Source organism: Odocoileus virginianus, chromosome 2, assembly GCF_023699985.2.
Source record: "Odocoileus virginianus isolate 20LAN1187 ecotype Illinois chromosome 2, Ovbor_1.2, whole genome shotgun sequence".
Taxonomy (NCBI): domain Eukaryota; kingdom Metazoa; phylum Chordata; class Mammalia; order Artiodactyla; family Cervidae; genus Odocoileus; species Odocoileus virginianus.
In genome coordinates, this window is record NC_069675.1 from 77,064,052 (window position 1) to 77,088,704 (window position 24,653).

The 24,653-nt window shown below is 36.9% G+C and overlaps 1 protein-coding gene across 1 annotated transcript in view; it reads left to right on the plus strand.

Moving 5' to 3' along the window:
• SMC6 (structural maintenance of chromosomes 6) overlaps positions 1 to 23,391 on the plus strand; it is a 75,315-nt gene extending 51,924 nt beyond the window's left edge. Inside the window, exons 18-27 of the mRNA XM_020910120.2 lie at positions 1,174 to 1,309; positions 2,211 to 2,291; positions 3,384 to 3,554; positions 9,583 to 9,720; positions 10,733 to 10,878; positions 11,140 to 11,265; positions 15,471 to 15,576; positions 17,106 to 17,258; positions 20,743 to 20,840; positions 21,705 to 23,391. Coding sequence (XP_020765779.2) covers positions 1,174 to 1,309; positions 2,211 to 2,291; positions 3,384 to 3,554; positions 9,583 to 9,720; positions 10,733 to 10,878; positions 11,140 to 11,265; positions 15,471 to 15,576; positions 17,106 to 17,258; positions 20,743 to 20,840; positions 21,705 to 21,819 — 1,270 coding nt within the window. The 3' untranslated portion in view covers positions 21,820 to 23,391. The remainder of the gene's footprint in view (positions 1 to 1,173; positions 1,310 to 2,210; positions 2,292 to 3,383; positions 3,555 to 9,582; positions 9,721 to 10,732; positions 10,879 to 11,139; positions 11,266 to 15,470; positions 15,577 to 17,105; positions 17,259 to 20,742; positions 20,841 to 21,704) is intronic.
• Positions 23,392 to 24,653: the final 1,262 nt, after the last annotated feature.

Consider the following 24,653-nt stretch of genomic DNA (forward strand, 5'->3'; position numbering starts at 1 on the left):
ACTACAGAATGATTGATTTCCCTAATGCCCTCTCATACTGTGAATATATGAAGAGTGCTTCTCTGTGCCCCCCATCAACTCAGCACTGGTAGATTCCCATTGATGAAAGATTGCCCTGAAAGAGATCTTGTGTCTGGCCCTGTTTTTACCAGAAATATACAAGTACTCTCCTCTTTCTCTCATTTTCTCATTTGTTTATCATTCATTCAACATTTACTGATTGTTTTTTTAATTTTGAAAGTTCTACGAGGTAGCATAGCTATAATAATAGTACATCAGATTTTAAATGCCCTGTTATTTTATATACGAGTATAAAATAAAAATATTGCTAGTTGAACCATGGAATGGAAGATGATTTTAGAATTCAGAGATGTTAAACTGTGGGAAAATATGCTCTTAGTGAAATCTGGCATACACTCTTTATCAGAGAAGAGTTCTTCTTAACTGCGCAGGTGGTTCTCTTCCACCGGGCACACGGTTTTGGACAACAGGTACTTGGGTCAGTGATGCAGGAAAAAAGATCACTTCTGAAGGCAGGTGCCTCTGCTGGTGTGGAGACCCTTCTGGCTTTAGTGTCTGCTGACCTTACCCTCTACCTCTTTTCGTTGTGCTCCTCTCTTCCCCTTTCTCTCCCCACACGTTCATAGTGTTTATTCACCACCACAAATGTGGGAATCTGTTTCTCACTTCGTGTATTTCTTTCCGTCTTCTCCTCCAGCTGCTGCAGCTAGTGAAAGCTTCAGAGAATGCGCATCAGTTGTCTCTTCTTCCAGACTTGCTCTTACATTCTCAGTACTGTGGACATGCAGTGCAGTGTCCCGTTCACATTTCAATGTTATTGTTTATTTCCTGACGTTTGAGCTTTTTGTTTAACTTCTTCATGCCTTAATTCTTTTTATACCTCTGCTATCACTGTGCACAGTGTCTGTCACAGGTCGATCATAAGTACTTCTTAATGAAATAAGTAAAATTTAATTCCAGTGTAAAAGATGTTTTTTGAAATCTCCATGTTTCCATGTTGTGAATTACTTGTTAGGAATAGAGAACTCGTTTAACTGCATAAGGTTTAGCAAAACTCTGTTACAAGTAAGGCTTTCTTTGTAAAGATCTAAATATTTGTAATATTCAGAAGTAGATTTAAAGTATTTTTTTTACCCTCTCTTTTATATTAAGTGACTTGGAGAATGAAGTTGAAAATAAGAAAGCCCAGATATTAAGTCTTCAGCAACATCTCTCTACCCTTGAAAAGGATATTAAAGGCAATGAAGAACTTCTCAGAAGGTACCAACTGCATTATAAAGAGTTAAAGGTAATAAAAACATCATTTTGTTTCCTCAGCTTAATCATTTGCAAGTTATTTTTAAGGTCTTACCATGGATTTAGTTAGATGAGTAGTTCTCAGATTTTTTGCCCTCAAGCCCCTTTATAGTCTTAAAAGAGCCCTCATCCGTGTAGGTATTATCAGTATTCCTATTATTAAAACTTAAAACAAAATTTAAGAATGTTTATTAACTAATTTAAAAATAATAAGTATATTATGTATTAACATAAATAACATTTTTATGACAATTAGCTAGTTTCCAAAGCCAGAAAGATTTAGTAAAAAGATTGACATTTTTGATATTTTTCTAAATCTCTGATATTTGGCATAATAAAATTCACCTAAACTGTCATGTCAGCTTCTATAATCAGTCTGTTGCAGTATTGCATGTTATAGTTATAAACCTCCTGTACACTTACAAGAAATCGATAGTGAAAGTGATCTAAAAAAAATAATGGCTTAATGTTTTTATGAAAATAGTTTTTACCTAACGGACCCTTTGAATGAATCTCTGAGACTCCCAGGAGATACTGGGATTGGATTTTAAGAACAATTGGGATAATCTTTCTAGCACTTTAGACTGGATGTTGCAAGAAAACACTGTCTCTGTGGACTCAACACTGTCATACTGTCTTCATTTTAAATGCTAAAATGGAATGCTTCTATCTGCTTTGTATGAGAGTTGATCAGCAATAATGGTGATCGATACAGACTTTATATATAATTTTCTTTGGTTCTTTTAAAACTAATGTGTCTTTAACTGTGGAATCCTTCTGTAATATAAACCAGAGTAGAATTTTATTGATTAATACATCATTTCCAGGGTTTTTGTTTCCATTTTTCTTTTATTTTTATGTTACTAAAATCTAAATACCTTTTTTTACAAAAGATGAAAATAAGGAAAAGTATTTCTGAAATTCGGGAACTTGAGAATATAGAAGAACACCAGTCTGTAGATATTGCAACCTTGGTAAGATTCTTTTCCTCAACTTAAATATAATTTAAAAGACAAAACTATTACTTAGGTTAAGAGAATCTAGTCTCAGATTTTTAAAAATAACCTTTTAGAGGCTACTTTTTATAATTGCTAACTCCATTTACAAATAAGTTAGAAACTTCCTGGTGTATGGCCTTTTAAGTTCCTTAATATTTTGTACATGTAACTTCCATGTATTGTAATTGGTTTTGTCTTCTACATGTAATAAAACTTTGTCAGAGCTTGTTTATCTGAGCAGTAACTGTTCAAACTACCTAGCATAGTATTTTTCACAATTAATCAGTACCAATATTAGTGATATCATTTAGTCAGTTGCAGTTGGTCTCTTTGAACTGTTTTCCTTTTTCCAAGTTTAATGGTTTTTATTTACCACATATTTGTTCTCTTAGACATCTTTTTATGACATTCAGCTTAATTCCCCAAGTTATGATAAGCAGTGAATTAAATAGATAGCAGAGTCTTATTAAAATGAATCAGTATTTACCTGATTCATTCAGAGTAAATCAGTGTTTACTCTCTACCAGGCATCGTGTTAAATGCTGAGGGACACAACAGTAAACAAAATAGATCAAGTCACTGCGCTGATGGAGCTTTACTACGATAAGAGTTCTTCTCCAGTTTGTGTTAGTAATTCGGTTTTCCCCTTAATGTTTTTCTGCTGTCATTCCTATTGTTGATAGACTCGGTTTCTTAAAGGTGTACGTATTATTTATTTTTGTTCAGTCAGCATCTGATACATTGCCTGGCATAAGGTATATATTTATATATACTATATTTTGAAAGAAAAAGTAAGTAATAGAATAAAAGTTATCCCCTTTGATTATGACCTCAAGCACAATAAAATAGTTTGTCTTCTAAATGTAATCCTTTTCTAATTTTTAACCTATATTCTTCTACCTTCTAATTTACCAGTAAGAGTATGAAAATATCATAATGTTCTTTGTATTTGTCTTTAATCTGGTTTTCTTGTAGCCTATAGTTTCTCCTTTTCCAGAATTGTATTGTTTTCCTCTTGGATAACTTAAGTATTTGAATTAATTCTATATGCTCTGTAAATGTTGCCAGGAAGATGAAGCTCAAGAAAATAAAATCAAGATGAAAATGGTTGAGAAAAATATGGAACAACAAAAAGAAAATATGGAACATCTTAAAAGCCTGAAAATAGAAGCAGAAAACAAATATGATGCAATTAAACAGAAAATTAATCAGCTCTCAGAGCTAGCAGATCCACTTAAGGTATATATTGTTATTCTAATGTATATATATATATTTTTTTAATTTATTTTTCAGTTTTATATCTGCAGTATACCTGCTAGAAGGTCTTTCCTGGTAACTCGCTGGTAAAGAATCTGCCAGCAATGCAGGAAACCCCAGTTCGATTCCTGGGTTGGGAAGATCCACTGGAGAAGGGAGAGGCTACCCACTCCAGTATTCCTGAGCTTCCCTGGTGGCTCAGCTGGTAAAGAATCTGCCTGCAATGTGGGAGACCTGGGTTCAATCCCTAGATTGGGAAAATCCCCTGGAGAAGGGAAAGGCTACCCACTCCAGTAATCTGACCTGGAGAATTCCATTGATTGTATAGTCTGTGGAGTTGCAGGGGGTGGGAAAGAGTCAGACACAAATGAGCGACTTTCACTTTCACACCTGCCAGATAATATTCGAACAGAATTTATGACTAAATGTAAATAAAGCTGTATAAAACTGGGATGTACAGCAACTTTTCATAATTAGATCAATCAGAAGGAAATGGCAACCCACTCCAGTATTCTTGCCTGGAGAATCCCATGGACAGAGGAGCCTGGTAGGCTACAGTCCACCAGGTCGCAAAGAGTCAGACATGACTGAGTGACTTCACTTTGATTTTCACACCTTTACAGAAAATAAATTGCCAAATTATTCTCCCTCCCCAAGAAGGTTATAGTTTTTGTTTCCTGTTTATTTTGTGGGATATTTTTGTCTTTTAGAATCAGAGACAGGGATGTTTATCTGTCTATTCTGTCTCTGTGCTTATCTGTTCTCTTGTCCTACCTCTCGTCAATAACTCTAGGGTTCAGTTCAGTTCAGTTGCTCAGTTGTGTCCGACTCTTTGTGACCCCACAGACTGCCGCATGCCAGGCTTCCCTGTCCATCACCAACTCACAGAGCTTACTCAAATTCATGTCCATCGAGTCAGTGATGCCATCCAACCATCTCATCCTCTGTTGTCCCCTTCTCCTCCTGCCTTCAGTCTTTCTCAGAATCTGGGTCTTTTCCAATGAATGAGTTCTTCGCATCAGGTGGCCAAAGTATTGGAAAGTATCAGCTTCAGCATCAGTCCTTCCAATGAATATTCAGGACTGATTTCCTTTAGGGTGGACTGGTTGGATCTCCTTGCTGTCCAAGAGACTCAAGTCTTCTCCAACACAACAGTTCAAAAGCATCAGTTCTTCGGCACTCATCTTTTTTTATAGTCCAACTCTCACATCCATACATGACTACTGGAAAAGCCATAGCTTTGACTAGATGGACCTTTGTTGGTAAAGTAATGTCTCTGCTTTTTAATATGCTATCTAGGTTGGTCATAACTTTTCTTCAGAAGGAAATGGAGTAAGCGTCTTTTAATTTCATGGCTGCAGTCACCATCTGCAGTGATTTTGGAGCCCCCAAAATTAAAGTCTGTCACTGTTTCCATTGTTTCCCCATCTATTTTTCATGACGTGATGGGACTGGATGCCATGATCTTAGTTTTCTAAATGTTGGGTTTTAAGCCAACTTTTCCCTTTCCTCTTTCACTTTCATCAAGAGGCTCTTTAGTTTCTTTACTTTCTGCCATAAGGGTGGTGTCATCTGCATATCTGAGGTTATTGATATTTCTCCCGGCAATCTTGATTCCAGCTTGTGCTTCATCCAGCCCAGCATTTCTCATAATGTACTCTGCATATAAGTTAAATAAGTAGGGTGTCAGTATACAGCCTTGACATATTCCTTTCCCGATTTGGAACCAGTCTGTTATTCCATGTCCAGTTCTAACTGTTGTTTCTTGACCTGCATACAGATTTCTCAGGAAGCAGGTCAGCTGGTCTGGTATTCCCATCTCTTTAAGAATTTTCCACAGTTTGTTGTGATCCACACAGTCAAAGGCTTTGGCATAGTTAATAAAGCAGAAATAGATGTTTTTGTGGAACTCTCTTGCTTTTTCGATAATCCAGTGGATGTTGGCAATTTGATCATTGCCAAGGAGTTTAATCTTTTAACTCTAGGATTAGTTCATGTAAAGCTCAGCTTGAAAAAAAGTGCTTCCCACTTCCTACTTACTAACATATCTGCATTCTATTCCAGCCAGAATTCAGTTGGCTTTTTTTGTTTGAAGACACATGCTTTTTGAAACCAAATTAGGGAAATAAAGTTTATTATCAGCAGCTTATTATCATTCTAATTGAACAGCTCAATTATTCTCAAAACTTTAGATTTTATTTATAAGACACAGAAGAATCAGTAGTATGTCTTAAGAGGGAAGAGGTATGTTGATGATATAACCTCTTTTTTGCAGGAAAATTATCTTCTTTGACTCAAAATGTATTTAAATATTTTAAAAGTTTAAAAGAATTTGCATGCATATGTGCTTTACTTTAATTGTCTTCACTGACAGTTTTAGAAAGTGTAATTTATTAGAGAGTTAGAGGAGAAGCTGAATAGAAACAACTTTTCCCTGTTTGTGGTGACCTCTATATTGTTGCTTTCCATAGAGCTGTGATTTCTGGCTGCCTTGGTAATGCATGTTGGTTTTGTTTTTTTCTATTTGAGTTAAGAATTTTAAAAAATTTTAATGTTGTGTGGAAGGAAAACATATTAAGGATACTATTGAAAAAGACAAATAGCAAGTAGTTACTACAGGAAATTAGAATTAAAAAGACAAAAAGTCCAAGATAAATAAAGAAGACAAAATTAAGTTTTAAAAGAAAATAGAATAAGAGAAAATAAAATAAGTATGAAAATTGTCAAGAATGGGAGAGACCGATTTCAAAACTCAGGGATTAGAGAAGTGAAGTTAAAACAAAGATGAGATCAAAGAAAATTTTAAACAGTGAAGGACTGAGCAGGGCAACTAAAATCAAATGATAATTTATGCTAAAATAATATAGAAAAAGAAGTAATTAGCACCTGAATTACCCCATGGACTGTAGCCAGGCTCCTCTATCCATAGAATTTTCCGGGCAAGATTACTGGAGTGGGTTGCCATTTCCTCCTCCAGGGGATCATCCCCACCCAGGGATCAAACCCACGTCTCCTACACTGGCAGGCAGATTCTTTAGCACTGCACCACCTGGGAAGCCCTGAATTATCCCAGATAACTTAAGCTGTGTTCTGTTCTTTTAGGGACCTTTAAGCTAAAGCAGCTCCTAGAATTGGAAATCCACAGATAAGTTCAGTAGCAGAATATACATGCAGAAAGCACTAAGAATTCTTTTTTTTTTTTTTTCCATTAATTTTTATTAGTTGGAGGCTAATTACTTTACACCATTACAGTAGTTTTTGTCATACATTGAAATGAATTAGCCATGGATTTACATGTATTCCCCATCCCGGTCCCCCCTCCCACCTCCCTCTCCACCCGATCCCTCTGGGTCTTCCCAGTGCACCAGGCCCAAGCACTTGTCTCATGCACCCAACCTGGGCTGGTGATCTGTTTCACCCTAGATAATATACATGTTTCAATGCTGTTCTCTTGAAACATCCCACCCTCACCTTCTCCCAGAGTCCACAAGTCTGTTCTATACATCTGAGTCTCTTTTTCTGTTTTGCATAGCACTAAGAATCCTTGATCGTAGCTCTTTGCCTTGGTTGCCAATAAGTGAACCCTTCAGTAAACCTGCACACAGTAGTCGAGAGTCCAGTAGTCAAGAGGGTTTTTCTTTACAGTGTCATATCCCACTAGCCATCAATAACAGGACCAAGAAGAATTGGCTAACAAAGGAATTTAATTCCTCATAAGCTGTCATAATGTATTAGCAGCTTCTAGATAATCTGTTTTCTGTTAGGACATTTGTTCATTTTGTGTCAGAGGAGTGGCGAGAGGGTGGAACATGCTATTCAAATATGTAGTCATTGAAATCCTGGCATAGGGAATATTTTTCGCACTTTGAACAGTTTATTTTGATTTATACTGTAAGCTTAATGCTTTAGTTACATATTAAATTTTTTGTATAGGGAGCATGATCTACATTAAGAATCATGGTCTGCATTATTAGAGTAGGAGGGCTTCTCGGTTTCTGATAGAGATAATGAGTATTTATTTCTATTGAGACTGACTATGCTTTTGAAAATTCCAAGATCTAATGATTGATGGCTTTCTAAAACCTCATAATTGATGTAATTATAGGAAGCAAGTGGTTATAATACATACTATAGTAATTTATCCAGTGTTGTCAGCTAACTAAAATTTGTTGTTTAGACATCAAGGAGAATAAAATTTTTCAATGATTCTGTCCCTTCTAGCATCTCAGCCTATTTTTCTTTTTTTTTTAAAGGCTGAACTTTCTTAAAGGTTAGAAGCTCTACAGATGTAGGGCTACATCAGAATTTAGTTCTAGATCTAACCCATCCTAGCCCTCACCCCAAAACAAGGTGAGTGTCACTTAAGTGAATTTAATATCTTTAGGTCTCTGTTTCACCATCACCAAAATGAAATGAAAGGAAATACTCTCTTGGTTCCTTTTTAAAATTTTTAAATTTGTTGGTACCTAGGATATAATTTTATTAAATATTTGAAGACAAATCAAAAGCCACAATAAGAGAAAGAACCTTAAGTTCTTTTTATTCTGTTTTATAAGTCAAGTTTTTCCCTTTCTAAAGTTGCTCAGAAAAAATTAACCAGCACAGATCCATCCTGATATAACTGACCACTTTGGCTCCGTAAAGCTGATTTTCCCCTAAAGCAAATATGGACATAATTTGAAAGTTTCTACCAAAAATGATTAGAAAATTTAGTGTTGGCAACAATTCTGTTTCTTAAGCCATTCCAATTCCCAACTGCAATATCTCCTACTATGAAAATTATACCCGTTTTATTTTCTTCAAAGTAAAGGAGCAGCTTATCTCTATCCTCCATATAATTTTTGATTTTTAATAGACCAGTGTTATAAAAACTGTATATGATTGTCTACCTTAAGTGGTAGTTATTTTTAGCAGTGTGAATGAATACCTTGCAGAAAATTGTATTCTTAGGCTAGGAAGTAGCCTATATCTACTTTTCTATATGAGGTATAAATAACTTGGAATTTTTAGATACATCACGTGTTCTTTTTCTTTTCAGGATATCTGTAAATCTTCTGTCTTCCTTGATGCTGTTGTTTTGGTTTGTGTTTGTTTCTTTTTCTGTATGATTCCTGAAGGTAAACATCATCATCATAGTATATATGTCCAGTGTTAGTGGTTCAGTTGTGTACGACTCTTCGTGACCCCATGGAGTGTAGCCCACCAGGCTCATCTGTCCATGGAATTCTCTAGGCAAGAGTACTAGACTAGGCTCAAAAATAGACAAACTCGGCAAAATTTAATTTGGTGATTCTTAAATCAAGAGCCGTTTTAAAAATCGAGGTGTAGAGATTCTCAGCCTACTAAAATAAAATCTCCAGAGGTGGAGTTTGGAAATCTATGTTTTTTTAAGACATCAAAATTGATGATAAAGAAGGCAGTCTGTATATCAGTATTTAAGAAAGCTGCCATAATTTATGGCTTTGCACATATATCATCTCTAAATACTAATAAAATCTTTTCACCTGCCTCTACCTCCTTTAAAGAAATTTGTATACTGTATATACTCTAATGGAAGACAGATTCCCATAACAATGGAAAATTCCAATAACAGAAGAAAATGTGTTTTGGGCATCATTCATGTATAAAATTATCAGGCAAAATAATCAAAATGTGTCCTTGACATTCAGTCTATTAATTTAGTTATACATGAACATCACAGAATCACATATACATTTAACATTTAGAAATACTGCTTTGTTTCCATTTACATTTCATGAATTAATTTTTTTAACCTTTCTCATGTGTCTTCAGCATTGGCATCTTTATTGTGGTTAGAGCTATATTTTGAGTAATAAGAATAGTTGAGTGAAACATTTTTCCAACACTCACAGAAGGATATGAACTCTTAACACTGGCCTCTTCAAGCAGCATAATCCTGTCCACTTTATTACTTGTCAGTTTATACCTAGGCTGATAATTTTTTAAAACAATGTTTTCCTTATAGATTATTTTGGTCTTATTTAAACAGGATGAATTAAACCTTGCGGATTCTGAAGTGGATAACCAAAAACGAGGGAAACGGCATTATGAAGACAAGCAGAAAGAACACTTGGATACTTTAAATAAAAAGAAACGAGAACTCGATATGAAAGAAAAAGAGCTAGAGGTTATCCTTGATTTTTTAAAACATTTTGTTTACAACCTTAGTCATGATTATTAAAATGCGTTTTCCTTAATGTCCTATTTCTAAACAGAGACAAGTTGTGTGATGGATATCTGTTTTCTTTGAAGTAATAGCTGTTTCAGTGAATCAACAGAGGGAAAGACTTAGGGACTCTCAAAGCATGGCGATTTCATAGACCAACATGAAGAGTACTTTAGGCGGGACTGCCACAGCCCCTTATCGTGCCTCCAAGTGGTTTGGAAAGCGGCACTCCCTGCTCTGAAACAGTTCCTTAAATGCCCACGTTGGCAAGTGCGTAGCAGCTTTATTTCAGAAAAAGACTCCCCTGCCTCTGAGTTAACTTGGGAATGAATTGGGCTGCAGTCCAGCTCCTCCTTACTAATAACCCTGGTTGACGGTGGAGAGTGGAAGCCCTATTTTTAGAGGAAACTAAGTTGAAGGCAACCATGGTTTAACCTAAAAGAGATGGATTCCAGCTTTGTTTTTACATGTCCTAGGAAAATGGTTTCAACTCTGAAACCCATTGCCTTATTTGTTTAAGACTTAATATACGAATGTCATGAATGGAAGTACTATGTGTGCAAGTGCTTTGGGTTTTTAATATTTTACAAACACAAGGGTCTTTATGTTTTCAGTACCATTTGATATTTAGAATCCATCCTAAAACTCACAGAAAGCTATGTCTGACCTCAGCATCTGGGGTGCCAAACCTTCATAACTTCTAATTGAAATTTGTTTTACTAGGAGGTTATGGAGCTCCTCTAAATCGTTAAAGTTGTGTACACTAATGCAATTTTCTTTTGAAAATTTATGATGACTCTGAACTGAACTGTATTCTTAGTATAAAGCTTAGAAAAATAACATTGATATTAAGTGTAATTAAAATACATTTCTTAAATGTAAGTTCAGAATTCTACTTGGCATATTTTGGTACAAATAGTACAGTGAATTGTTGTATCAGAGAAGTTTTAAAGTTAAACGTCTGTTATTTTAGGAGAAAATGTCACAAGCAAGACAAATCTGTCCAGAGCGGATAGAAGTAAAAAAATCTGCCTCAATTCTAGACAAAGAAATTAATAGATTAAGACAGAAGATACAGGCAGAACATGCTAGTTATGGAGATCGAGAGGAAATAATGAAGTAAGTGCTTGCTTTTCTACTTTATGACATTATCCATATATGTTAGTAAAACAAAAGATAGTTATATAAAATCTTAAGTTTGGGTAAGGTGTTTCTATGGCATATGGTTACAGCTTAACTAGCCTTTCATACATGTAATATTAGCAATAAATAAATTTTTTCTTTGGAATTATTATAGAACTTATTAAATATATTTGAGATTTTATTTTATGTTTCATTGAATGGCATTTATTTGCTTAATTTTTTTTTTTCATAAAATAGGCAGTATCAAGAGGCAAGAGAAAGCTATCTTGATTTGGATAGCAAAGTAAAAACTTTAAAAAGGTTTATTAAATTACTGGAAGAAATAATGATCCATAGATATAAAACATATCAACAATTTAGAAGGTAAGTGCATTAAAAAATATTACCACATATTATGCATTTTTATTTTTTCTTTGTTTTCAATTCTCCCCTATAAACAATAAAATTAAATTAGAAGAACTTTCATGATTCAATTAGAAAAGATGTAGTAGTGCTTGGGACCCTATAATTTAATCAGAGAATTCCAGATTTGAAGGGACTTTTATAAATGAGCTTTTTTAACTTAAACTCCATTAGATGTACCTTACTGGATAACTCATAGATGGCTGTTCAGTCTCTGCTTAAATGGGCCATTTGGAAGCTTATTGGCTCTAAGACAGACTATTTCAGTCTTAGTACATGTTCTAATGAGAGACAATTTTTTATGGGCTTTTTATGGGCCCTGTTGAGGCAGGTTCTCAGTTGATTACCCTGATCTCCTAGAACCATATAGCTCCTTGGATACAGAATCTCTGTTTTGTTCACAGATATATCCCCAGTGCCTATTGTGGTGCCTGAAATGTAGTAGAAAAGTGATGTATATTGTTTGAATGAATGAGTACAGGGTCAGCGACACTGAATCTCATTAGTATACCCAGAAATGTGCAGATTGTCAGGGATCAATTAACCTCAACTAAAATCACAAACAACAGAAATAAACCGGAGGACAGTTGATAGGTAGACTTGGCTCTTGATATATTTGAATCCTAGGCAGCCCTAGTCTTTCCACCTAACCTATTTTCCCCATGGCATCCCCTCAGGAGCATGTTTTTTTTAACTCTATTTATACCAAGAACTATTAGAGAAGGAAATAGCAACCCACTCCTGTACTCTTGCCTGGAAAATTCCATGGTCTTGGGATCCTGGTGGGCTGCAGTCCACGGGGTTGTGAAGAGTTGGAGGCAACTGAGCATGCATCCCCATACCAAGAGCTATAATCTTAAGACTATAGAATTTTTTTAATTTTTGTAAATTTTAAGTTCCCCTACTATCAGTTCAGTTCAGTCGCTCAGTTGTGTCTGATTCTTTGCGACCCTGTGAACTGCAGCATGCCAGGCCTCCCTGTCCCATCACCAACTCCCAGAGTTTACCCAAACTCATGTCCATTGAGTCAGTGATGCCATCCAGCCATCTCATCCTCTGTCATCCCCTTCTTCTGCCCTCAACCTTTCCCAGCATCAGGGTCTTTTCAAATGAGTCAGCGCTTCACATCAGCTGGCCAAAGTATTGGAGTTTCAGCTTCCAACATCAGTCCTTCCATTGAACACCCAGGACTTTATCTCCTTTAGGATGGACTGGTTGGATCTCATTACAGTCCAAGAGACTCTCAAGAGTCTTCTCCAACACCACAGTTCAAAAGCATCAATTCTTTGGCTCTCAGCTTTCTTTATAGTCCAACTCTCACATCCATATATGAATACTGGAAAAACCATAGCCTTGACTAGATGGACCTTTGTTGTCAAAGTAATGTCTCTGCTTTTTAATATGCTGTCTAGGTTAGTCATAACTTTCCTTCCAAGGAGTAAGCGTCTTTTAATTTCATGGCTGCAATCACCGTCTGCAGTGAGGGGAAATTCGAATAAAGCCATAATGAGAAATAGACTTTGCGTGTTTGGCCATATTCCTTAACTAAACAGTAGGTTAGTTTTTGAAATGTGTGTTTCAGTTTTATGTGCATGTTATTTGGATTTGATTTAAAGAGTTTCCGATTTTATCCTTTTGAGGCAGCTTTTAAATTTTGTTAGGTAGGACCAGAGTAGTCTTCGATCAAGGACAATTTTTTTTTCTTACCTGTGAAGCCGTGTCCTTCTGCGTCCTCTGTTGATGCTCTATGAGTTTACTCCACTCGTGCCTGTGGGAATGTGAACTATTCCTGACTCTGGGTGACCTCAGGGGTTGTTTCTGCTTCTTTTGGGTGTTTCTTTTGCCAACCACAGGCAGTATCCCCACACCGCCACTGATAAGAAGGGTGCTTAGCCTGAGGATCTCCCAGCCCCTCTGTGGTTCTCTAGAGCTCTCTCAGTGCAGTTCTCTCTTCCCCACACTCTGCTTGTTGAACCGGAAAGCCTGGGCCTCCCCAGACTCCTTAACAGGGCTTCTGGGCACTGCCTGGGTTTTCACAGCCCTTTTACTCTTGTTGTTGTTCAACTGCTATCATGTCCTACTCTTTGCAACCCCATGGACTGCAGCACACCAGGCTTCACTGTGCATCACCATCTCCCAGAGCTTGCTCAAACTCATGTCCATCGAGTTGGTGATGCCATCCAACCATCTCATCCTCTGTCATCCCCTTCTCCTTCCACCTTCAATCGTTCCCAGCATCAGGGTTTGTCTTTTCTAATGAATTGGCTCTTCGCATCAAGTGCCCAAAGTATTGGAGCTTCAACTTCAGCATCAGTGCTTCCAGTGAATATTCAGGACTGATCTCCTTTAGGATGGACTGGTTGGATCTCCTTGCAGTCCAAGGGACTCTGAAGAGTCTTCTCCAACACCACAGTTCAAAAGCATTAATTCTTTGGCACTCAGCCTTCATGGTCCAACTCTCATATCCATCCATGACTGCTGGAAAACCATAGCTTTGACTATACAGACTTTTGTCGGCAAAGTAATGTCTCTGCTTTTTGATATGCTAAGTTGGTCATGGCCTTTTTTCCAAGGAGCAGGCGTCTTTTAATCATGGCCTTTTTACTCTTAATGTGTTATTGTGGCATCCCTACATCTTTTCCAGAAACAGTAGAATTTGTTTTCTTATTGTTATCTAGAAAATTTGTATTTAAAGTGTTTTCTGTTTAAGTATTGGTCTTATAATTTATTATCTTAATACGTTTCTTTATCACTGACAAGTTTTACATTGTTTACCTAATCTTGAGAGGACAGTAGAGATGGTTAAATTTTTAAAATTGTTTTATCTCTTTACACTGGAGAACCTTGTCACTTTATGAGGACAATCTTTTAGACATCCCCTGAGTGGACACAATTGAAAAATGCATATCAGTATTTCAGAAGGAAAGCTAACAGAAAATTCTGAATACCAGCTGGCAATAGTAATTGTGGCAACAAAGAAAAGACTGAAGCTATCAGTATTTTCAAATGTAGGAATTTAATGCAGTTTAGGAAGGGAATTGGGAGGGAAAAGAATAAAATACAGTTATTCTAAAGAAAGGAGCCTTAAGTTCTTAAGGAAAAACACTCCCCATCAAAAGGAATCAAGGCTCCTTGGAGAAGTGGTTAATAATATGGAGCTGAGAGGGAAGGTATAGATGCCAGAAACGTAAGGAAGTGCTCCCCCAAAATGTAGAGTCATGACGAAAGGATATAGGCATCTTGAAAGAGGCTCCCACTGGCAAAATGTGGGACAATTTGAGGACCAAAATAAACAAGAACAGTAATAGATGGTGGGGCTTCCTTGGTGGCTCCATCGTAAAGAATCCAACTGCCAGTGCAGGAGACTTGAGTTCCATCCCTGGATTGGGAAGATCCCCCAGAGGAGGGAATGGCAACCCACTCCAGTATTCTTGCCTGGGAAGTCCCATGAACAGAGGAGCCTGACAGGCTACAGTCTACGAGGTCACAAAAAGTTGGACACAACTTAGCAACAACAAATGAATTGTAACCCAGTGAATAAGATAGCAATCTGACTGCATCCTTATAAAAAGGGTGTAAATAAATAAATGAGGAAGAAGGGAAAGGTCTTCCTGACAGCAGGATGCTGTCTGATAAATAAGGAGTTTGTGTTGTGTGAGGCAGTGTGTAAGGTACTGCAGATACATGACTGAGAGATTGCCCTCGCCATTTTTGCTACCATGAAGTTAGGAGGAGACAAGCTAATGAATAGGCCGTTTACCACTATCTTAACACTGCTAAAGTTTAATCATCTCAAGGGCAAAATTTATGTCTTCTGTGTTAGGGTGATATCTTGTATAAATTAGTTGACTGATACATTCATATGGACTTGCTGTAATATAATGGATTTTATTCTGTGTGGGACATTTTTATTCATCTTATAGATGTTTGTTTATTATAAAATGAAATGAATTGATAAAAATTTGGGGACATAAATGAAATATAAAGACAAAGACAAAAAAAGACAAAGACAAAAATCACCTAAAATTTTACTTATTTAAATAGGCACCAGTGTTAACACCCTGGCATATTTTCATCTGGTCTTACATGCTGGTTTAAAGCTCATGCTGAATCTACAGTTCTCTAACTTTGTAATCTTTTTAATGTGCCCAATGTCTTTTTTCAAGGTGTTTGACTTTACGATGTAAATTGTACTTTGACAACTTATTATCTCAGCGGGCTTATTGTGGAAAAATGAATTTTGACCATAAGAATGAAACTCTTACTATATCAGTGAGTATCTTAACTCTGCATGTTAGTCATTAGGAGGATTACCTGCTTCATTTTTTTTTCTGGGGGCGGGGCTTCATTTCTTTTGATGATATGTTGATCTGTTGTCATTGGAAACAAAAGAACTTATTTTTAAGTTAAAGGTGGTTTTTGCCAGAGTGTTGAAAATTAAATTAATTCTACTGACTAAAGCTGCTCTTTCCCTTCTTCCCCGCCCTGTGGACAACCAAATTATCTTCTTATGGTGATAATTAGGAATTTTGTTTTCAGCAGTAAATGTTTACCATCTCTTCTCACTCCATTGGCTCCTTTTTAAAATTCATACATTTTAAATTTTGTGGGACTGTCTGTAATTATTTTCAAAAGCAGTTTAACCACTAGATGTCACTAGAAATCAAGTAACAAAAGAGTATTTTGGCACTTAGAAATATTTGACAAAAAGAAACAAGACAATATGGTTAACAGCATCGAAAGCAATAAAATACCTAGGAATAAATTAACCAAAAAAGTGAAAGATCTGTACAGTGAAAAGTATAAGACACTGATGAAAGAAATTGAAAGAGACACAAATAAATGGAAAGATAACCATTATACATGAATCAGAAGAGTTGATATTGTTAAAATGTCTATACCATCCAGAGCTGTCTATAGATTCAATGCAGTCTCTGTCTAAATTCCAAAGGCATTGTTCACAAAAAGAAAAAACAGTCATAAAATTTGAATAGAACCAGATAAAATAGTAGCTAAAGCAATCTGGAGAAGAAAAAACAGCCTGAAAGCATCACATTTTGTGATTTCAGGTTGTGTTGCAAATATATAATAACCAAAACAGTAACCAAAATAGATATATAGACCAGTGGAACTGAATTGTGTGTTCTTGAATTGTATATTCTTGGCTCCTTTATCAAATATTAGTTTTCTGTATTTGCATGGGTTTATTTCAGGGCTCTCAGTTCTATTTCATTGGTCAATGCGTCTATTTTTATGCCAGTACATATACTGTATGTATATTTGAAAGTTGCTCAGACAGTAGATCTCAAAAATTCTCACCGCTGAAAGAAAAAAGAAAAAAATGGCAACCATGTGACTTGATGGGCATGTTCACCTTATTGTGGTGATAATCATTTTGCAATGTATATGTTTGTGTCATGTCCTAATACCTCAAAGTTATGCAATGTTAAATGTCATTTTTATCTCAATGAAACTGGGTGGAGGCTATAACGGTTTTCATTTGCTTAATATTAGTACTCTTGTTAAGCTTTTAGAATTTTGGTATGTTAGACCTGGTTAAGGGGAGAAAATGTTTTCAATTAGATTTCTCATGGTAAAACAGAAGCCGCCGTTATACAGTTTATATTTTTATTTAAAATATTTTAGATGGAATAGATGTCATTTCCAAGTCACTGACTGATTTTGTTGCTCATCTTCATTGTTACTATAAATTCATCCTTTTTAAAACGGTAGCCAACCACTTCTGTAAAGAAGTTAATCTGACTTTTTTCTGCATTTTGTTTTTTGTTACCTCCTTCAAGGTTCAGCCTGGAGAGGGAAACAAAGCTGCTTTCAATGACATGCGGGCCTTATCTGGCGGTGAACGTTCTTTTTCCACGGTTTGCTTCATTCTTTCTCTGTGGTCCATCGCTGAATCTCCTTTCAGATGCCTGGATGAGTTTGATGTCTACATGGTAGGGACAACTTTTAAATTCTCTAGTTTTTCTCTTTTTTGGTGGTGGTTTGAAATGTATATTTTGAAAGGAAACTATTCATTTGTTAGTTCTTCTCAACAGAAAAGATCCTGCTTTGACAGTTCGGTCTGTGATAAATGGTAGGGAAGAGCTAAAGAATCCCAGTTCTTTCCCTCGCTAACACACCACACTGACAGGCCTCCATCCTGGACTTGTGCTCTTTTCCCTCGTTTACTATGATAAGCAGTTCACCACCCTTGCTGTGACCTTCGCACCACTGTTGTCTCCTTCCTGTTCAGCCACACTTTTCAAAAGAACAACCTCTGTAACATGAGGAGCAAGAACATACATCGAGGCCTGCCTCTGTCACCAGTTACCCAGGTGACTGTGGACTCGGTAGCTATCCTTTTCAGGCCTCAGTTTCTTCCTCTATAAGGTAAGATCCTTAGCCTTTCCTCCCTCCTAAGGTTAGAGGGAGGCTCCAGTGAGGTCTGCCTCGCTGTGATTCAGGCACATAGTAAGCCTCTCATTTCAGCCGTCCATCCTTCATTCCTCACTGAACCCACTGCAGCCTGGGCTTGGACTGCAGGACTGCAGCAACACTTGTTCAGCAAGGATCGTAAATGAACGTTAACTCTTTGAAGTATTTGTACCACAGCCTGAGCCTCCATCTCTTAAGGTGTGTCTTCTTACGGGCTTCCGCACTCCTCTTTGTTCTCAACATGCCAGTCTGTCCCCACCGCCCCAGTTCACATGCCCTTAAATGTTTAAGGTCTTCTTTGTTTTTTATAGTGATGTGAGTTTCCCTGGATATCATGTTCTGCCTACTCCCCCACCTGTCACACACACACACAGTCCACAGTCTGGTACCTACATTTGCTGCTGCTGCTGCTGCTAAGTCGCCTCAGTCGTGTCCGACTCTGTGTGACCCCATAGACGGCGGCCCACCAGGCTCCTCTGTCCCTGGGACTCTCCAGGCAAGAATACTGGAGTGGGTTGCCACTTCCTTCTCCAATGCATGCATGCATGCTAAGTCACTTCAGTTGTGTCCGACTCTGTGCCACCCTATGGACAGCAGCCCACCAGGCTCCTCTGTCCACAGGATTCTCCTCCATTTGGATTCCTACCAAATCTAAGCGTCTCTTCCGACATCTCTCTTGCCCCCGTGAGACCTCTAGTGAACAACCTACATCCCAAACTGAGCATGTCTGAGACTGAATTGGTTTTCCACTCAAAGCTTTTCTTTTCTTGAGTTCCTTTCCTTGATTATTGACAAATTGTCATTACCAATCCAACACTTGACTGCAACAGCAGTGATTTATCTGTGATTCTTCTTTCCTTGTTAGGACCTCTGTCTCCTCCTCTTCTGTAATTTCTCCCTAGCCTCTGCTTCTGTCACCTCTCCTGTCCTCAGCTCTTGCTCATTGTCTTCGTTTCCTGTCCAGACTTCCAGACTTTAATCCTGTTCCTTCTCACTTTCTCCTCACCATCTTGCCAGGTTTCTGTTTCTAAACTAAATCTAATTTTGATCACTCCCTTGTTGAAAAGTCTTTGGTTTGATTCTGTAGGGTGACTGAGACCCTTTATGATATTGTATCCACCTGCTTTTTCAGCTGGACTGAGCTGCTTGTGATTTTCCAAACACTGTGCCCTTCTTCCTTGTGTGTCACACTCTGACTCATCTTTCAAGACTCAGTTTGGATGTCACCTTTATGTAGCCTCCACACCACCACGCTGCAGGCAGGGTTAGGGACTTCTCAGAGCTTCCTCAGCACCTCCTTATATCAACTCATGCAATTGTATTATTTTTATATATGATAGTATATAATGTTCACCCCCATGGTGCTAGTGGTAGAGAATCTGCCTGCCAATGTAGGAGATGCTAGCCTCAGAGGTTTGGTCCTTGGGTTGGGAGGATCCCCTGGAGTAAGAAATGGCACCTCACTACAGTATTCTTGCCTGGAAAATTCCATGGGCAAAAGAGCCTAGTGGACTATAGTCCATGGGATCACCAAAAATAAAACGAGACAGAACTGAGCACTACTACTATATGATATTCAGTGTATTATACACATTTTATTATTATGTTTTATATTTATCTCGCTTTCATTTTGTTGCATTCCCCTATTTTCATGTATGAATCACTCACCAAATTATTTTTTAAGTTATCAACTATGTCTTAATCATATTTCTATCTCTTAATGCCTAATCCATAATTAGGATTTTAGAGAACGCTTATTTGCAAATCAGAATTCATATTTGCAAACCACTTCAGTGGGGTTTTTTCCTATGCTGTCATTGCTGAAGATTAAGAAATTCCTTTGAGATTTGGATTCAAAGCTGATTCACAAATCATAGATGATGATTGCTCTTTCCATATAATATTTTTGTCCAGAATGCCATTATGCAGTCTTATCGTGCATATTATTTTTCATATTTAATCTGAACAATTTCTTTCCCGTTCAGAAACTTAGAGGTTCTTAATTAGAATGACATTTTGCCTTGTTGAAATTATTCAGAAAAATGTACCCAAGTTCGGAGAACCAGTCTAAAGGAAATGAATAAATACTTCTTGTGCATTGGCAGCTTTGTTATTAAATGATAGACTTCCCTCCAGGCATTGTTTTGAAAGGACAGTATTCAGTTTGGGCAAGCCCTGGTTACTCTTGTACCTTAAGTTAGACTACAGATAAGCCCAATGGAAGAATTTCTAGAATAAGAGTCACTGAGCAGTGTGGCCAGGATGCTGGGCCCCTATCTGCCCTCCATAGTCCAGGTTCTAAACCACCATACTGTATGGCCGCGTGTGGTTTCATTTGCTTGTGTTTTCACATTTCCGGAGTTTTCATGGAAGGGGAGTGATAACTTTCATTTTTATCGTTTTTTATTATTTAACTCAGAAGATGTAAACACAAAGTTTAATTCATTTAGTTTCACAACCTACTACATATAAGCAGGCATTTTCCCCTATGCACTGATGTGCTATTTAACTTATTTTAAAGATTGAGTTGAGCAGTTAGTCTGTAAATTCGAACTTATTACTATTCTACAAATTGTAGAAGGTGATGAGGACAGAGTTTTTAAAACATCTTAATCATTGAGGGAAAATTTAAGAGATTTAATAAGTTTGAATCTGGTCACTTTTGATACCATTCTCCTAACTATTACTGTAGAAATTAGATTCACTTTGCAACAGCTAATTTTGACTATTTTCTCATTATTTTAATTGTTAACTATATTAGACTCAAGGAGCTATACTTAAAAATACTTAGATTACAGAAATTCCTGAAAGATATATACATTCAGTTATTTTCCCCTAATAATTTAGATACTGGGTTTCACAGTATGTAAGAGTTGCTTGACATCATAGATAAGATAATGGATGATCCTTGGATAAAATCCAAGCGTGTGTACAACCCAAGGCTGCTTCCCCAAGAGCATAGTTGACACGCCAGCAGCTCTAACTTCCGCCTCTGTTCCCCAGGATATGGTTAACCGGAGGATCGCGATGGACATGATACTCAAGATGGCAGATTCCCAGCGCTTCAGACAGTTTATCCTGCTCACTCCTCAGAGCATGAGGTAACTTAAAAATTTCTTCTATGAATATGTATATGTGTATATATGTCAAGTATATAAAAGGAAGTAAGAAATCCTTTATATTTTTAAATTTTTAAATGCAAATGCAAAAGTGACCAATAAAAAGAAAAACAAACTCCTAAACTCATTCCAGAGATTGAAGGTAGTTTTTCCTTAGATATTTAAAATACTGTGTGCATTATCTTCCTTCCATAATAGAGGAGGTTTTATTTGAATGTGAGTATTTACTTTTTAGTATTTCAGTCTTGAATCTGCTCTTCTCTGGTTATCAGGAACCAAATAATATAAAGTAATTTTAGTAACTTACTTACATGAAAGAAATAATGCATAGTCTCACTAATCTTGACTCTTTTTCTGGTGACTTACAAGTCTTTCTAAATAAAGAATGCTACTTTGCTGTCAGTCAGCATTTATTAGGTACTTGCATGATGTCAGGCTCTGTGTCACTTAAAGTTGATATTCTTTCTCTAAAGTGGTCACTTGATCATTTGGGGCTTTAAGTTTATGACAGGAAATATTCAGGTGACTCCTTCCTGACTAGATAAGAAGAGTAAGAGAGTTAGATGTGTTTTTTTTTTTAGAGAGAGTTAGATGTTATATAAATCTCCTTCATTTTCTTTCTCCTCCAAAATGAAAACTCATGGCATTAAGCAGGAAGTTAACTTTTGAAAATGAAAATTTATTTCCTTCTTGTAAATTATATTTCTAGAATTTCAGATATCAGACTTATATCCCCTCCCCCATTAGCAACCATTTGACTTGTATTTTCATGAGGTAGTATTAGACTTTTTTTTAATGTGAAAAAGTTTACTTGGAAATTGGAGTAATTAATTTTGCTTCCTTTAGTTCACTTCCATCAAGTAAACTGATTAGAATTCTTCGAATGTCTGATCCTGAAAGAGGACAAACTACATTGCCTTTCCGACCTGTATCTCAAGAAGAAGAAGAAGACCGGAGTTGATCTGTGACTTAATATGCCACGTCCTCATGTTGAAAGACATGTAAAGGGAAGAAACATCCAGGACTATTTGAAATAAAATGAAACAAGGTATTCTAAAATAAAAGAAACTGCTTTATGTATCTGATGTTATGTATTACAAAACATGTAAATAAGCCTAGAAGACCAGCCACAACCAGCGATTTAAAATTACAGTTATTTTACTTTGAGAAAACCCAATTTCATAGTACTGGTTTTAAATCTTTTTGTTTTTTATTTTAACCATCTACTTTTATAGATTCTTTTTCAGAAGTTTCAAATTTTGTACATATGTACATGTACATATCTGTTAAGTTTCGGTTCATTTCTATAGTATTTTGTAAGAATTAAAATAAACATTTGAGCATCTAGTTATATTTAGTTTTGCTTTTCCAGGATATTACATTATTCTCATGCCAGGGAGTAGGGCAGTGCACAGGCGGGCTGTGGACAGGGACCAGCTTCCAGGAGATTTATTGTCTGTTTTGTTCATATTAATGAGGAAAGACCTACACAGGACCTTAAAAAAGTTGGTCACAACCTCCGCATAGGCCATTGTTAATCCTGGAGCTGTGACTACAGATCTGGACTATAGTTTTAATTACTGTGTTTCATCACATTTAAGATGCTATTAAGGCACTTTCTCGGAGCACTAAAGCACTGCCAACTCTGACACAGTGCCTTTCCCTCCGTCCTTGACCATCAGCCACCCAGCTAAGTGTCCGATCCATGTCGTGCACCCTGACCTGCAGTGTGCTTGCCTTCTTGAGAGTCCCTCGGTTTGCAGTCCAAAGCCTCTCGAGCTCTGGCTCAGCTGAGAGGATGCAGGTCATAGGGACTCTGCAGATCCGGCTGAGAAGAAGGGCTGGGGAAACAACCCCAGCCAGCTCCCCCTGGAGCAGAGAAGCCACTAAAAGTCAAAGGCCTGGCTGCTGGGGGCGGGGTGGGGTGGAGCAGATGTCAGTTGTGAGACACATCCTGATTTAGAGTTGTTAAGAAGTGTGCTGCTTAGAATGATAAAATAACAGCCTGTTGTAAGCAATGGTGTTGATGAATGCCTTTTTTTTTTTTTTAAAGAAAACATGAGTAGAACTCCTGTTTGTATTCTCTTATGTTTGATACTAGGATTAGTGCTAACCTTTTTAAAAAGACGTGCATATCCAACAAGAATTCCCTCTATTGCTAGCAGTAAATATTTATGAAATTGAAAGGAAGTATTTTAAGAACAAGGCAGTATTTTCAAAGCAGTGGCACTTCTGTAGTTACTGAAAAAAACTGGATTTTGTTTTTGGTGAGGGGAGGGAGTCAAGTTTAGTCCTAAGCGGAGATCAATTGGTAAATGAGAAGTCCAAAACTGTGCTTTTGTAACCTAAGAATTTGCAGAAAGAGGAAACATGCTGAATGTTTTAAACATCCCCCACTACCAAGACAAAGTCTGATTTTTTTAAAGTTACATTTATAATTCATTTGTATCAAAACTATTTTAACATACATGTGCTTTTTCAAATAAAAAAAAAGTAGAATATACCAAATGCATAAACTTTTATCAACTACGCAGCTTCAGTGTCTGAGTTTTTGTGGTCATTTTTTAACGTTGTGGTTCTTAATATAGAATGGGAAAACTCAGGTATCCAGGCATCTCTTGTTGAGCTGCAGATTTTTCATTGCTCTGGCCTCACAGAGTTTTGGTTTCAACTATTATAAGTGAAAATATTTTTCAATTAATATTCTAATTAATGGTAATATTAATTAGAATAAAAATAAATTGCTTTTTAAAAATATGTGTAACTTCTAAAAATAAAACTTTATATGTATTCAAAGTCATGTTTCTGTGAATTGGGGAAGATATAATTGACAAAATCAAGCCTCTTTGTGAATAGTGACTTGAATGCCTCATAGAGATGACTCTTCCACCCCTGATTTATCATCACAGCACCTATGACTGAACCGAGTCATAAAGTCTTGGGAAACAAGGAAGAAATGCTTCCTTGGGCTTTTAAATCCTACCTTCTCAGAATTTTGGGGTGAAAGTGAAAGTTGCTCAGTTGTGTCCAACTCTGTGACACCATGGACTATACAGTCCATGGAATTGAATTCTCCAAGCCAGAATACGAGAGTAGGTAACCTTTCCCTTCTCCAGGGTTTCTTCCCAACCCAGGGATCATACCCAGGTCACCCACATTGCAGTCGGATTCCTTACCAGCTGAGCCACAAGGGAAGCCCAAGAATACTGGAGTGGGTAATCTATCCCTTCTCCAGCAGATCTTCCCAACCCAGGAATCGAACCGTGGTCTTCTGCATTATAGGCGGATTCTTTACCAACTCAGCTATGATTAAAATCATTCTCAAGTAAACCAAGATGTAAATAATAGTGTTACTCATACTGATGATCAACCCTAGAGATTCAGGGATCACATTCTTCTTAAGTATTTTCCAAATTTTCCCTTCTCCCTTCTTCCCATCACCTGGTGCCTTTTTGCATGTCTTAAAAATGTCTGGGCTGTTTTATAGGAGATCTAAATTTTTATTTGGAGTTCTGCCTAAGAAACTATTGCCGGCAACTCAAAACCTGCATCAGAATTGTTGCTGACTGTGATGAACATCAAGTGATCCAGGGTGCCTGATTAGAAAAATTCCTGAATATGAATTAGATGTGGTACAAATTATGTCCTGAGTCAATAGTTACCTGGTTAGATTTTTTACTTTATTCATCTACATAGAGGCCTGTACTTTACATCATTCAGATTTTCAGAATAGGTTTGAAACTTGTAGCTCTGAAAGTTACTGATATTTCATGATTTTGAACTAAGTACCTGTGG